Source organism: Opisthocomus hoazin, chromosome 20, assembly GCF_030867145.1.
Source record: "Opisthocomus hoazin isolate bOpiHoa1 chromosome 20, bOpiHoa1.hap1, whole genome shotgun sequence".
NCBI lineage: Eukaryota > Metazoa > Chordata > Aves > Opisthocomiformes > Opisthocomidae > Opisthocomus > Opisthocomus hoazin.
The window spans coordinates 11,631,623-11,645,080 of record NC_134433.1 but is presented as its reverse complement, the minus strand read 5'-3'; the positions used below and the strand labels follow the sequence as shown (position 1 = coordinate 11,645,080).

Below are 13,458 nucleotides of genomic sequence, written 5' to 3'. Positions count from 1 at the left end.
ACAGCACTGGGGAGAGGCCTCAGACCCCGAGCTCTCTTCCCCGAACCCCCAAGGAATGCATAGTTCCCACTTGAACTCAGGACTTGGCTCCAGGCTCGGAAACAATCTTCAGAAATGAAGCCATGGCTGAAACACACACTGTGCGCACAGAGGCTCCCTCGCACACACGTGCACACCAGCTCTCTCGCGCGCCCGGCCTCGCGCACACGCAGCCCTCTAACGCGGTGGCGGGCGAGGACGCTCGTGCGCACATCTGGCCGCACGCTCGTGTGCCCGGCCTCGCCGCCAGCCGCCTCGGCGGCATCTTGCTCGCACGTGCGCGTTCGCTCGGCGAAAGGGCGGCTCTTCCAGCAGCCCCGGCGCCGGAGGGTGGGTCCCTCCCGGAGCTCTGCCGGGGTCCCTCAGGCTTCTGCGGGGCGCGGGGGGCCGGAGCGGCTGGGGTTGGCAGCCGTACAGGAGGCTTGACGGGCTCCAGTTAAGGCGAATGGGCTGGGAATCTGCCTGATCCTGGGCTCGATTCGAGCAGCATGTGGCAGGAAGATGTGCGAACACAGATGGGCGAGGTGTCAGAGCGTGTCCCCTGCTGGGAGCCGGGACGGTGGCTTCAGGTGGGGAGAAGAGGGCCAGGACTTGCGCGGGAAACGGTGCTGGAGTGGGAACTGCCCGCTCCCACGCGTGACCCTGTTCCCGCTTGCAGCCCTGCGGCAGGAGGGCAGCAGCTCTTCGTGTCTGAAATCGTGCGGGGAGCCAGAGGTGCGGAGCCAGGCCGCGCGGCGCGGGGCTGGAGGCCGTCGCCGTGCTCGGAGGCGGAGGAGCGGGCTGCAGGAGGCTGTGGTTTTCCCACACCTTCGGGCACACATGGAGGTGCTGTCAGCTGTGAGGTGGGAGCAAGGGGTAGGGGGCACGGCGCTGGTCCCGGCGTTTCGCAGGGCAGAGCGAGATGCCCTTAGGGAGCGTTGCCCACACGCTGCAGGGCGAGGTGCCTGCGCTCTCGGGGCCGAGCCAGGTGACCCACGGAGGTGGAAGGCAGCAAAGCTTTTCCAGACCCGCAGCCAAGTCCAGGAGTGCAGGGACACTGCGGCAGCTGAACCCAGATTTCCTGAGCCAGCTCCCAGTGCCCTGGCCCCGAGGCCTTGGCAAGTTGTGTGCTCCAGCAGCAGGTCACGAGAGCACCTTGTCCCATAGTAACTGTACCTCCTCTTCCTGTTTGAAGTGATAAATGAGCTGGACGGCCTGGCCAAGGGCCCGGAGATGGAGCACCGGGCTGCAGGCTATGCCCGCCAAGTGCAGGAGAGAGCCAGGAAGTCCATCGAGTTCCTGGAGGAGCGGTTCGAGAGCCGAGACAACTGCTTGAGGGCTCTGACCAGCCGAGGCAACGAGCTGGAGTCCATCTCCTTCCGCAGCGAAGACACCACCGGCCAGCAGGTAAGGGTCGTCCCGGCCCCAGGAGGACGGGGCACAGAGGTAGTGGTCCCGAGGGCTGGAGCTCTTTGCCACTGCCTCCATGGGGAAACCAGGGACCCTGGGGTCTGCGAGCTCTGGGCGGGGGTAGCTGCGTCCCCACCTTTGCAGGTGGCTGAGCAGGCTCCTCTGGGCTGCCTGTGTTTCAGCTCTGAGCAGCCCTGTTCTCCGCCGAGCTGTGGCAGTGTCTCAAGGGCAGGGCAGAAACCAGGGTGGCGGGGTTGCAGGGTTGTATTCCTGCCAGGGGGTGACGTTGCCCTTTTTTTCCAGGGAAACAACGACGACCTGATTCTGTCCTGCTGCCTCCACTACTGCAATGACAAGGCCAAGGATTTTATGCCCTCCAACAAAGGTGAAACATCCTCGTGTCCTCCTTGTCCCTTCTCTCTTGCATCCCACGGACCCTTCTCATTTCTCTTTCATGGCCCTTGGAGCCAATCCCTCCCACATTTTGCCTCTTTCAACACCAAGGTGCCACCTCCTGCCTCCGGTCAGCCCCAGGCTGTGGCCCTCTCACCGCGGTGCCAAATGCGCACCTCACCGTGCTGGGGATGCCCCAGCCTGTGAGAAGCTCACCCTAAATGTCCACGGAGTAATTTCAGGGTGCCGACAGCAGCGAGGAAGGGCCAGAATGAGCCTCCTCCCTGCAAGCCCTGGTGCCTCTTGGCCAGGGTCCTTTTCCCTCCCGATGCTTGGTTGGCATTGGCCACGTGTGCAGGGACCAGACAGCCCCCGAGCTGTTGCCAGGGCAGTGGGGATGGGAATCGCATCAGCAGCTGCCCAAGAAATCAACCCGCATTTGTCAGCGCGAATTCTTAGCAGCTTAACTTGTCAGATTCACAGAGAAACCGTCACCAAATGTTTATGTGCAAATGATGCTGAATTTTGAAATCATGTGGATTATGGGGAATGGGGCCTGACAAGCTGACAGCCTCTGGTTTGTAACAAGGAGGCGCGTCACCAGCGCGGAGCAGAGGATGTTTATTGTTACACATTTCTTAAAGTGTCCGCGCAGAACCTCCCGATCCCACTTTCGGCAGCCCTCGGCCCCGGGCCTGCCATCCCGCCGAGTCCCCGCTCCCCGTCCTCCTGGCGCGGGCCAGCACGGGCGCTCGCTCCGCCACCCTCAGCCCCGACACCGTGACCGTAGCCCGCGTTCCTGGCCAGGCTCCCCTTCCCCTCGTCCTGCCGCTCCCCGCGCAGCCAATCTGGGCCCATGTTGGACTCCCATAAACTCTGTTTTTTCCATTCCCGTCCTGGCTCGGAGGCACTGTGTTTCCTGTGCTCATAGGAACAGTACTCTGGTCACAGGACCCAGCTGCTTACACATACCCCATATGCTTCCCCTGCTTCGCACACACGTAAGCGTGGCTCCCACATCCCAGCCCGGCACATTGCGTGCGGGGCAGCTCATCCATCTGGGGGCAAGATCCCTTCGGTTATTTCTCAGGCTTCAACTCTGGCTGTCTGAGCCCCAGCCAGAAACGCCTCGGTGTCAGTGGCGTCTCCAAAAAGCTTCGCGAAAAATAAGGGGTTGGTTTTAGATCTTGTAATGAGATCACCAGAATAATAGCACCAGCTTCCTGCTGGAGCCAGGGTCGCGGGCCGTCTTCCTGGCCTGGGTCAGGCAGAGGGACCTCTTCTTCCCTGCCTGCGCTGCGGCACATCACCCTGTGCGGGCAGCGGGCAGCACGGGGGCCCTGGCACTGCTCGCCAGCCTTCCCAGCCGTGGGGCTACGGGCAGAGGTCACAAATCATCCCCCAGCCAGCACAGGGAGGGGAGAAGGCAGCCTTGGAGATGAAGTGTTGCCTCCGAGCCGTGCCAGGAAGCCTTGGCAGGGAGCGGGGAGCTGGGAGCGCTGCCGGGGTGCCGGGCAGCCCTGCCGTGCCTTGGGACGCAGCGCCCGGGGAGCGTGGCGGGGCACGGCGTGGGGCCAGCGGGCTGTGGGACGGGTGCGAGGGCAGGGGCAGAGCGGGGAGGTCGGAGCTTCACGCCGCTCTCGCTCTCGTTGCAGACGATCCCATCCATTTGCTCAGGGAAGTGGTTTTGCTGACGGACGACCGGAACCTGCGAGTCAAAGCGCTGACCCGCAACGTGCCGGTGCGGGACATCCCCACCTTCCTCAAGTGGGCCCAGGAGGGCTGAGGGGGCCGAGCGGGGCCGACGGCCCCTGAGCAAGTCACACAACCCGTTACGGTGGGAGACCGGCTCCAGCGGCAGCCCTCGCCGCACGCCGCCACCGCCTTCCAGCCCACCACGAACAATAAATGCCAGCGTCTCCGACCCACCCAGAATGGCCGTGCTGCGAAAGGCCCCCCCACCCCGAGGGCAGGCCGGCTGGGAAGGTCGTTGCTGTGGATGGTTGATGCGGAGGCTGGGCCAGGGAGGGTCCCACCAGCCTTCGGGCAGTGCCGGAGTGGAGCTGGGGAGCCCCGCTGGCCAGGGAAGCCGTGGGTGAGCCCGTGCCAGCCTTTCGCTTGGTTTGCTTGGCTGCAGAGAGCTCGAGCCGTGAGTCGGTGGCTCTTCGGGTTTGTAGGCTGCGTAGGGCAGAGACCGGCGAGACGCCGGCGTGGACGTCGGGATGGCTTGGTCTCGCTCGTGCCCCTCGGAGAGGCCGTGGACCTCAAGGGGGGGTTCCCCCCCGCCCCAGCCCGTGCGTCCTGCGCGGACCAGGCACCCCAGGCCCCTTCCCCGCCCCACACAGGGGGGGCTGCTTGCCGAGGCGCTTGCCCTCTCCCCTTGCAGGGTTTGCTTGTCGAGTTTCGTTTCAGATTTCAGTGTAGGTTAGTTTTTGGGTGTGTGCCCTGCCTGCTTTGCTGGGGGGGGAGGCTTTAAACACTGTGGTTCCCCCCACAGCTGCTTTCTGTTCTGCTCCCCAGCCCACCCCAGCCATTACCCGCCCCTTCCCTCCTTCCCCACACCCCTGAGTCCCGTCGCGCTACCTTTGAACACATTTTTGCCCCAAGACCCAGCGGGAGGCTAGCGAAACCCTCGGAGACCCCAGGACCGGCTGTCCCACCGGTCCCCTGCGTCCTCACATCCCCACGGGCTCCTCTTGCATTCAGCCTCAGCCCGTGCCTGGGGCTGGAGAGATCCAGGGCAGCACCCGGCCCCCCGCCGCTCACCCCGCTGGGAGGGTCCCCTCTCGAGTTGCCCCTTTGCCATGGAGGGACCCCACTGCCTCGTCACGGGGTCATCCCGCTCCGGGAGCCAGTGTGGGGTCAGGGTGTTGCTGAGCCCCCTCAACACCGCGTTGTCCCACCACCAAGCCCTCCCTTCCCCGGCGCCGTCACACGCCAGATACAGAAGCTGAAGAGGGAGCATTAACCCGTGACCCGGAGCCCCCCGGAGCTCCATCGAGCCCCGGTCCCATGAGCAGAGGGTGGGAGTGACCCTGAGGCCACCCCTGGTCCCCGCGGGGACGCCGCGGCCGTGGGAGGGGAGCGTTAAAGGTGGCGGAGGAAGCAGTAGGACGGAGCCCAGCGTTTTCCTTTCCTGCGTGGGTGGCTCGGACTCGGCGTCTGCTGCAGGAAGCCCCGTCGTTACCCCTGCGCCGGCCACCCGGCCTCGCGGCGAGGGCCAGCGCCGGAGACGGAGCCTCGGCAGCGCCCGGCTGCCCGACGCAGACCGAAGGCGAGCAGCTTCGCGCTCACCAACCCCACGCCGTATGAACGCGCCGCGGGGCAGAGCCTGCCCGACAGACTTCGGGGCACCCACGCCTGCTGCGGGGCACGGAGCCACCCCGGCGGCTGAGCCCACCCGGCCGCGGCACGGTACGGCGCCCGCAGCCGCGCGCAGCGCCGCAGAACACGGACTTCGCTTTCTCCTCCGCACCGGGTGTGTTGAAATATTTGGGGTTTTCTTTTTTTTTCTAAAACGGAGCTGCCCCAGGGCTGATTTGCGGGGCCCTGCGGCCCCGACGGCTGGCGGCCCCTCGCGCCATGCCGTGGGGCGCTGGCGCTGGAGCGGCCGCCATGACAGCGAGCGACGCGGGGCCTCGCCAGCCTGAGCGCCCCGTGCCTGGGGCCATCTGCGTGGCCGTGTTCGGGCAGTTTCATTAAGACAGTTTTAATAATTTTTAGTATTAAACAGCTGTCTGTGCAGCGTGTTGCTTCGTTTGCCAAGGTCGGCGCAGGGGTGGGCGCGGGGGGCTCTGGGGAGGGACGGTGGCGGGACGCGTCGGTGCTGGCGAGGACGATGGCGAGGATGATGGTGGCTCTGTTGTCCCCCCCAGCAGCCGAGGGGCTCCGGGCAGCCCGGACGCACAGCAAAGCCCCTCGCCTCCGTTCCCCACGCTCCCGGCATCGCACCCTGTGCCCCCTCCCACAGAAGGATGTGAGGCCACGCGTATTAATGTCACTTTATTGCTCGTTTCGTTTCGACTATAGAAAAAAAAAAACCCAACAAAGGGCGAGGAGCCCGTGTACAAATCGGACGTGATACGGGGGGGGCCGGCGGCCCTGCCAGCTGTGCTTTGGGTGCTGCTGCCGCCGGCCGGGGGGGTCGAGGAAGGGGTCGAGGGGGGCACCCGGGCAGCTCGGGCTAAGGCACAGTGGGCTGCGAGACCCCCCCCCCCCCCCCCCGGGGCCTCGTGTGCAAAGGAGAGGAGGGGGCTGTGGGAGGGGAGAAGCTTCACATTAGCCCCAGGCTGGGGGGTCAGGGCAGGGGCCGGGGGGGCGGTCCAGGCCGGGAGGGGGGGGCTTTGCCCGCACCGAGCAGAAGGCAAGGAGGGAGGGGGGGGTGCGACGGGGGTGCCCCGTGGGGGGGGTCCCGGCTCTCCCCCTGGCCGGCCCCCCCCCCCCCCCCCGCAGCCCCTGCCCGCCTCCCCGTAGCTGACAAACCGGACCGCTTTGTCTTTGTCGTGACCCCCCCCCGGCCCAACCCGGCCGCGCTGGGGACGGGCATCTTTGGCAAAAAACAACAAAAAAATTTTTTAAAAATATAATTAAAAAAAAAAAGACTCCAGGTGAGCGGCCGGGACCCTGGACCCCCCCCGGGCCCCAACCCCGGACCCCCCCCCCCCGGGCATCCCTGATGGCGAGGCGCTGGCAGGGCCCAGGGGCTCAGCCTGGGGCAGACCCTGCCCCGCCTCCCCGGAACGCGGGGGGTTCAGTGCTTGATCGCGATACCCCCCCCACCCCCGGGCACGGACCCGACCGCCTCCCCCCGCTGCTCGGACCCCCCCCGAGCCCCCCGGGGTGGGGTGGGGGGGACACGGACACCCCCAGCCCAGCCCCAGCCCGGTCGGGACGGCTGCCGCTAGCTCGGAGCTGTCGCGACAGCCGCGACAGCCTCGCTACTCACGGGCCCGCGGCAGGGACCGGCGGCACAGTCTGGGGGGGGGGGTCCTCACTCCCGGGGGGGGGGGCAGCGGCAGGGCTGGCCCCGAGGTGAGGAGCGGGCTCACGGCCCCCAAAGCCTCACAGCTTGTGCTTTGCTCCCGGCCCGGTGCCGGGGGGCCCGGCAGCCCCCCCATCCCCCCCCCTCCGCGGGGTCGGTCCCTGAATTACCGGCTGCCCCCCCCAAAGCAGGGTGCTCGTGGCGGGGCTCCCCGTCCAGCCGTCCCGGGGACCCCTCCGCCACCAGCGAGTCCTCCGGGGTCGTGGGCAGCACCGGGGGGGACGATGAGCACCCACTGACTGCCCTGTCGCCAACCCCCCCAGCTCCACGCGAGGGGAGCCCGGCGGGTCCCCCCCAGTCCCCCCCCCCCGGGCTGCGCCGGCGCTAGGGCGGCGAATATCGCTCTATGGTCCGGGCGGCCTCGGCGTGGAGGTGCGGAGCCTGCGCCAGCACCTCGGCCGCCTTGTCCTGGCTCAGCCCCAGGTGCTCGGCCGTGAACTTGGCCAGCGGGTAGAGGCTCTCCATGGCCTTGGGGTCGCTGAGGAAGTGCGAGGTGTGGGAGAGCAGCTCGGCCGCCTTCTCCTGCTTGAGCCCCAGCTGGTCGGCGGTGAGGCGGGCCATGGCGTAGACGCTGTCGGGGAAGTCCAGCTTGGCTTTGCCGTCGGGGCCGGCCGCGTGCATCTTCATGTGGCTGATGAGGTTGCGCTGCTGGGCGAACTTGCCGCCGCACACCTGGCACTCGTAGGGCTTCTCGCCCGAGTGGATGCGCATGTGCTCGGTCAGGCGGTACTGGCGGGTGAAGCGCATCCCGCAGGCGTCGCAGGCGAAGGGCTTGAGGCCGAGGTGGCTGCGCATGTGGCGGGTCATGGTGCCGCGCTGCGTGAACTTCTTGCCGCAAATGGTGCAGGGGTAGGGGCGCGTCAGCCAGTGCGTCTTCTCGTGCTGCCGCAGCGTGGCCGGGTCCTTGTAGGACTTGTCGCAGGAGGAACAGCGGTACGGCCGCAGGATGTCACCCAGCCCCGGGCCGCCCTTGTCCAGGAAGGGCACGGCCTGCTCGGCCGCCGCCTTGTGATAGAGCTCCTCTTCGTTGTGGGCCTCCACGTGGGCGTTGAGCTGCTCCGAGCTGGGGAAGCCCTTGCCGCAGGGGATGCAGACGTACAGGTTGTCGCCCAGGCTCTCCGGCTCGTAGCCCAGGTGGTTGCAGTAGCGGTCCAGCGCGTCGCCGGGCGAGGGGCCCTCGCTGCTGCCCGTCTCCTCGCTCGTGCTGTTGTCGGGCTCCAGGTCGTTGCTCTCCACGCTGGGGTAGCGGGGCTGCGGTGCCGCGGGCGGCGACTCGGCCTTTTCCTCCCGCTCCAGCTCCTTCTCCACCTCCCCCTCGTCCAGGTAGGGGCCCAAGGGCTCGTGCTTCATCCAGCGGTACATCAGCTCGCGCCCGTCGCCGCGGGGCAGCGGGGGCTCGGCGCAGGGCGGCGTGCTGCGGAAGGGGTCCGGGGCGTGGGGGTGTCCCCCCGGCTCGCCGCCCGGCGGGGAGTCCTTGTAGGCGGCGGCGTGGCCGGCCAGGAGGCCGGCGCTGACCGGGGGGCTGTCGTGCCGCGGGGGCAGCGAGGGTTCGCGGGGCTCGCCGGGCAGCAGGCGGTCGGTGGGCAGGAGCTGGGCGGAGGGGCCGGTGGGGCTCTTCTTGGAGAGGTCGAGGCCGCAGGGCGGCGAGCAGTGCCGCTCGGGGGGGCACAGCCCATGGGGGTGCAGCGGGGCTCCCTGGGCGGCCGAGGCGTACAGCTCCCCGCACTGCGTGTTCAGCGGGGCCACCGGCTCCACGGGCGGCAGCTCCACGGGCCGCGGCGTCCCCGAGTAGCATGCCTGGATGACCGGCGTGGCGGCTCGCAGCCCCCGTCCCAGCTTGTAGGGCGCGTAGCCCCCGCGGAGGTGACAGTACTTGCCGCTGCGTTTCAGCTTCTTCTTGCAAAGGGCCACCAAGCCGGGGATCTGGAGGTAGCTGGCGGCGGCCAGCACGGCGCCCAGGCTCTGCTCGCCGCCCGGCTCGCACTCGGCCAAGCGGCCAGTGTAGATGAAGTCGAGGATGAGACGGAAGATGCCGGGGCTGACCATCTCGTGGTCCAGGTTGAGCAGGTTGTCGTGCACCACCAGCGACTTGAGGTAGGCGCTGCTGGCCGCCAGGATGTTCTTGTGCGCGCGGAAGAGCGCGTTCTGCACCACGATGATCACGTCGCACAGGAAGCCCTTGGTGCGCTGCGTGTTCAGCTGCAGCAGCAGCTGCCGCGAGTGGCTCGGCACCTCCATGGCGTCCAGCATCCCGCTCCTCGCCCGCCGCCCTGCAACGCACCGTCCCGTCAGCGGCGCAGGCGGCCCACGCGTGTTTGGGGGGAGGGGGGGGGGTTCGACCCGCACGTTGGTGGGGTGGGGTGAAGGGGGGGGGGTGGAGGGCGGCTTGGGGGTCAGCCCCCAGCCCCGCACGCCTCCGCGTCCCGGCTGCTCTGCGCGGCCGCTTGGCCGGTGCCACCGCTTATATGGGGGCTCGCTTCTCGGCGGGGCCGGGGGGGGGAGGGGGGGGGGGGGGTGGGAGGGGGGGTGAAAACCCCCGGAGGCTTTTGGAGAAAGTGACATCACCGCCGCCGCCGCCAGCGCCGCGCCCCGGCCCCCCCCCCCCCGCGCCCACCTGCCCCGGGAAACCGGGGGGCGGGGGGGGACACACACACACACACGGGACACCGGGACACCCCTCCGCCCCCCCGGGGCCGCCACCCGCCGGTACCCGCGCAGCCCCGTTACCCCGCGGTGCCTCCCCGGCTCTTCTGCTCCCCGGTCCTGGGAGCCGTCCGGGAGCCCCCCGCCCACGTTTCCTGCCCCCCCCCCGAGAGGTGAGCGGGGAGACAGCCCGGGATGGGGGGGGGGGGGGGGGGGGGGGAAGCGGGACCTCCCTTCCCCGCCTCTGCCCCGGTGCCCCCCGCCCAGGTGGGTAAAGCCAAGTGCCCGCGGAGCTGCTTTTTGGGTTGGTTCCCCCCCTTCCTCCCCATTTTGAATTATTTTAGGGGGTGTAGCCCCCCCCCCCCGCACCCCCCCGCTTTACCTGGGCGCCCGGTGGCCTCCGCCAACCAGCCGAGGGCTCGGTGAACTCTCATGGCTCAGCCCCGGGGGGGCCGCCGCCGGTTGCTGCTCCCCTCCACCCTCCTCCTCCTCTGCTGCTGCTGTTCCTCCATCCCCCGAGCTCCCGGCCGGTCCTACGGAACGGGAGGAGGAGGAGGAGGAGGAGGAGGAAGAGTTGGAAGCAGAAGAAGAAGAAGCAGCAGCGCTTGTTCCTCGGGGTTCCCGACGCCGCCAGCTCGGAGGTGAAACCCAGGCTGCGAACTCCCCCTGACCCCGGCCTGAACTCCGAGCAAGAGCTGCTGGCTGTTAAAGGGACGGCGGGAGGTTTTCCTCCTCCCATCCCCGGGCGGGGGCACCGACAAGCCGGGCCACCCCCCCCACCACCACCACCACACCCCCCCCCTCCTTCCCCTCCCCATCCCGGTCTCCTCCTCCTCCTCCGAACCCGTTTCCCCCCCACCCCGAGTCCCGTTTTTCTCCCTCTCCGACCGCGCCGTCCCCTCGGGGTTCTCCATCTTCGGGACATTAAGTTTTGCCCGGAGCCATCGAGGAGGGCCGGGAGCTCCCGGCCCCCCTCGATGGCTCCGGGCAAAAACCGATGTCCCCCCCCGTCGGTACCGCTCGCAGGGCGCCATCTAGCGGTTCCCGGTGCGCTCCACCCCCGCCCGTTACCGGAGCCGGCTCCTCCCCGCGCAGGTGCGCGGCGGGACCCGACGGGGCGGGCGGTGGGGAAGGGTAAAGGGGTGATTGGGGGGGGGGGTGAGGGTCCTGCTTAGGGACCGGCTGCTGTGTTTGCTGACACGCGTGGAAAAGGGGGAGGGGGAGAGCTGGGGTGGGTGCTGTCGTTGGGGGGAGTCGTTCATGGGTGTGGGTGATGTGGGGAACGTGGGTTTTTTTTTGGGGGGGGGGGGTAGGCAGCCGGGCATGATTTGTTGCTGGTGGGGAGGGAGGGTAGAAATGGCGGGGGCGGGGGGCGCAGCCCTGGCGCCCAGATGTGTGGCGGTGGCTCAGGGTGGGCCGGGGGGCTTGCGGCGGTTTGGGAGGAGGAGGAGGAGGAAGAGGCAGCGCCACGTTTCTTCTCGCTTCATCCCTCCAAGCTGTTCCCAAAAAGGCTGCTGGGCACCGCGGGGGGGGGGGGTGTGCATCCTGGGGTCCCCCCCCGGCGCGGGGAGAGCCGCCTCTCGCTTTGCACTTTCGCTTCTGCTTTCTCACGGCCGCAGCTTCTTGCACAACCCCCTCGTACAGCGAAGCGTCGTGATGGGCATGTCCGGGTCGGCCGTTGATCCTGGGGGGGTCCCGCTGGCACCCCCTGACCTGAGCAGGGCTCCCCGAGCGTCGGCCATCCCTCCCCGCTGCGGCCACCCTGGCTGCTCCTGGGGGTTTCACCCCATAACTCTGGTTCCTTGGGGAGTGGGAGCCAGCGTGGGGTCCCGGGAACTGGAGATGGTGGCTGGGACACGGTTTGGCCAGCTCTGAATTTGGGATGGGTGCTGACAGGGAGGGTGCATGGCAGTGGTAGCTGTGGCCCCCCCCCCCCAGCTCATTCTCAGATTCTCCTCGGATCCAGGGTGCCCCAGCTCACTACAGGGACACACCATGGGGACCCAGACGAGGTGGCACTGCCCACGGGGACCCTGCGGCGGGCGCATCCCAGGCACCGGCTCCGAAATCCCCCTCCCCGCTCCCCGTCGTGGTCTCACGCCCACGGGAAGCCCCGGGATCCTGAGAGCGGGGCGCAGGCAGCTCCTCGGTACAGAGCCACGATTTAATCCCAACTCCCCGGGCACTCATTTTCCCCCACCCTCCTCCTTTTTTTTTTTTTTTTGCCTCTTCAATTAACGGCTGGAAGTGTTTCAGGTTCTGGCAGCGAGCTCTGGACGTCGCTGTGAGCGATGGCTCCCGCGGGCTCCGTCCCGGTAATTTATGGGGCTGTGCTGTATAAATCACGGCAGCGAGCGGCTCCCAGACAGCTGCGTCCCCCGGGGCCGGCCGGGACCCCGGGCTGCCCCAGCTACCTGCTGAGTGACGCCGAGCCCGCGGGGCAGCGGCCGAGGAGGGGGAATGGAAAAACCTGCACCTTTTCCACCCTCTGTTGCAGCCCCTCTCCTGTTCCCGGCCTCTCCCAGGAGCGGAGGGATGCGGTGTCCGCTGGGGCTTGGGGCAGGTACCAGTCGGTGCCCGTAGGGGTTTGGGGCAGGTGGAGGGGGGTCGGATCCACTAATATCCCCCCTCCTGCCCAGCTCTGCCTTCTGGAGGGACCCCGAGGTGACCCCCAGCCCCAGATGGCCTGACCTGGCTTCTTCGGCCACAGAGAGCCCGAAACCTGCCCGGGACTCCCCGGGGACCTGCGGCACGCGCTCAGCCCCGAGGGACGGGGACGGCCGGACCGCGGGCAGAGCCAGCGCCGGCGGCCGGGAGTGCGCGGGGAAAGGGGCATTTTCGCCTCAATGTGCGGAGCAGATTGGAGCCAGCTCTGGTTAAGTCATTGGCTCTGTTGGGAGGTCTGAGCTGGAGCGTCTCCCGCCCGTGCCCCCTCCCCACGATCAATCAAAGTTGCAGCAAATTAGCCCAGATGCTGGGAGATTCGGTTCAAATCCAGCTGTGGTTTGGATCGCGTTCGCATGCCTGGCTTCATGTGGGACCTGGGCTTTTGGACAGGATACAGCCCCCCGGTCTCCGCAGGGCCCTGTTTCCCAGCGCAGCCTCTCCCCAAAGCCCACACACATGTCTTCGATTACGGCGCGTTGGCCAGCCGGGCCGCATCCGGCACCGCCAGGGAGCCTGCAGCCCCCGCTGGCAGCTCACACTTCATTTTCCCGGCGATGCCGGGGTACGGCAGCCCCCCGCGCCCTGCTCTCCTGGCCTCTGTGCTTACAGGGGGATGCACGTCCCCTCCGCCTGTGCTGGGCTGAGGCCGTGAAACTCATGACGGCGCTGGCAGCTGGGCGTGGATCGGTGCTGTCCACCTCCTGCCCTGCTCCCGGAGCCAGGCTGGGCCGTGGGGATGCCTGCGCCGAGCCCTGCCTGCTGCAGAGTGGGCTGGGGGCAGCCACAGGGCCCTGCCATGTGCTCCTGGGGTGCCCGGTGCCCCCCGATGTGATGGGAGCCCTGCGGGGTGGTGGGAAGGGCAGAGCTCCCCTGGCAGGACATGGCCCCCCACCAGCCCCTGGCTGCTGCACTGGCTATGGGGCAAGGCTGGGGTGGGCAAGGAGACCCTTTCCTTGTGGGGTGATGCTGGGGTTGTGCAAGGGCACCCCTTCCTTGTGGGGTGATGCTGGGGTGGGCAAGGGGACCCTTTCCTTGTGGGGTGATGCTGGGGTGGGCTGGGGGACCCCTTCCTTGTGGGGTGATGCTGGCATGGGCAAGGAGACCCTTTCCTTGTGGGGTGGTGTTGGGGTGGGTGGAGGCCCTTCCTTGCGGGGTGATGCTTGATGGGGCAATGGGACCCCTTCCTTGTGGGGCAATGCTGGGGTGGGCGAGGGGACCCCTTCCTTGTGGGATGATGCTTGATGGGGCAGTGGGACCCCTTCTTTCTGGGGCGATGCTCAGGTTGA

The 13,458-nt window shown here is 68.0% G+C and overlaps 2 protein-coding genes across 3 annotated transcripts in view; one reads left to right on the top strand and one right to left on the bottom strand.

Annotated features, from left to right (window-relative positions):
• Window positions 1-4,798, top strand: part of SMG6 (SMG6 nonsense mediated mRNA decay factor) — a 113,554-nt gene extending 108,756 nt beyond the window's left edge. For both annotated transcript variants that reach the window (XM_075440181.1, XM_075440180.1), the window contains exons 17-19: window positions 1,214-1,425; window positions 1,732-1,813; window positions 3,477-4,798. In XM_075440181.1, the coding sequence (XP_075296296.1) occupies window positions 1,214-1,425; window positions 1,732-1,813; window positions 3,477-3,607 (425 nt within the window). In that variant the 3' untranslated portion in view covers window positions 3,608-4,798. The remainder of the gene's footprint in view (window positions 1-1,213; window positions 1,426-1,731; window positions 1,814-3,476) is intronic.
• A 1,024-nt stretch (window positions 4,799-5,822) lies between these two features.
• HIC1 (HIC ZBTB transcriptional repressor 1) lies at window positions 5,823-10,186 on the bottom strand. The gene is made up of 2 exons (XM_075440309.1): window positions 9,888-10,186; window positions 5,823-9,132 (listed from the first exon to the last, which is right to left on the bottom strand). Exons 1-2 carry the CDS (start codon window positions 9,937-9,939, stop codon window positions 7,187-7,189), a joined length of 1,998 nt encoding a protein of 665 aa, XP_075296424.1. The 5' UTR covers window positions 9,940-10,186; the 3' UTR covers window positions 5,823-7,186.
• Between the last annotated feature and the right edge of the window lie 3,272 nt (window positions 10,187-13,458).

Bases quoted from the DNA above. Each gene is read 5' to 3' on its own strand.
- HIC1 (XM_075440309.1), bottom strand. From the start codon at position 9,939: ATGAGAGTTCACCGAGCCCTCGGCTGGTTGGCGGAGGCCACCGGGCGC. The intron at 9,133-9,887 runs GTAAAGCGGGGG...GGTGCGTTGCAG, and splicing joins GGAGGCCACCGGGCGCCCAG to GGCGGCGGGCGAGGAGCGGG.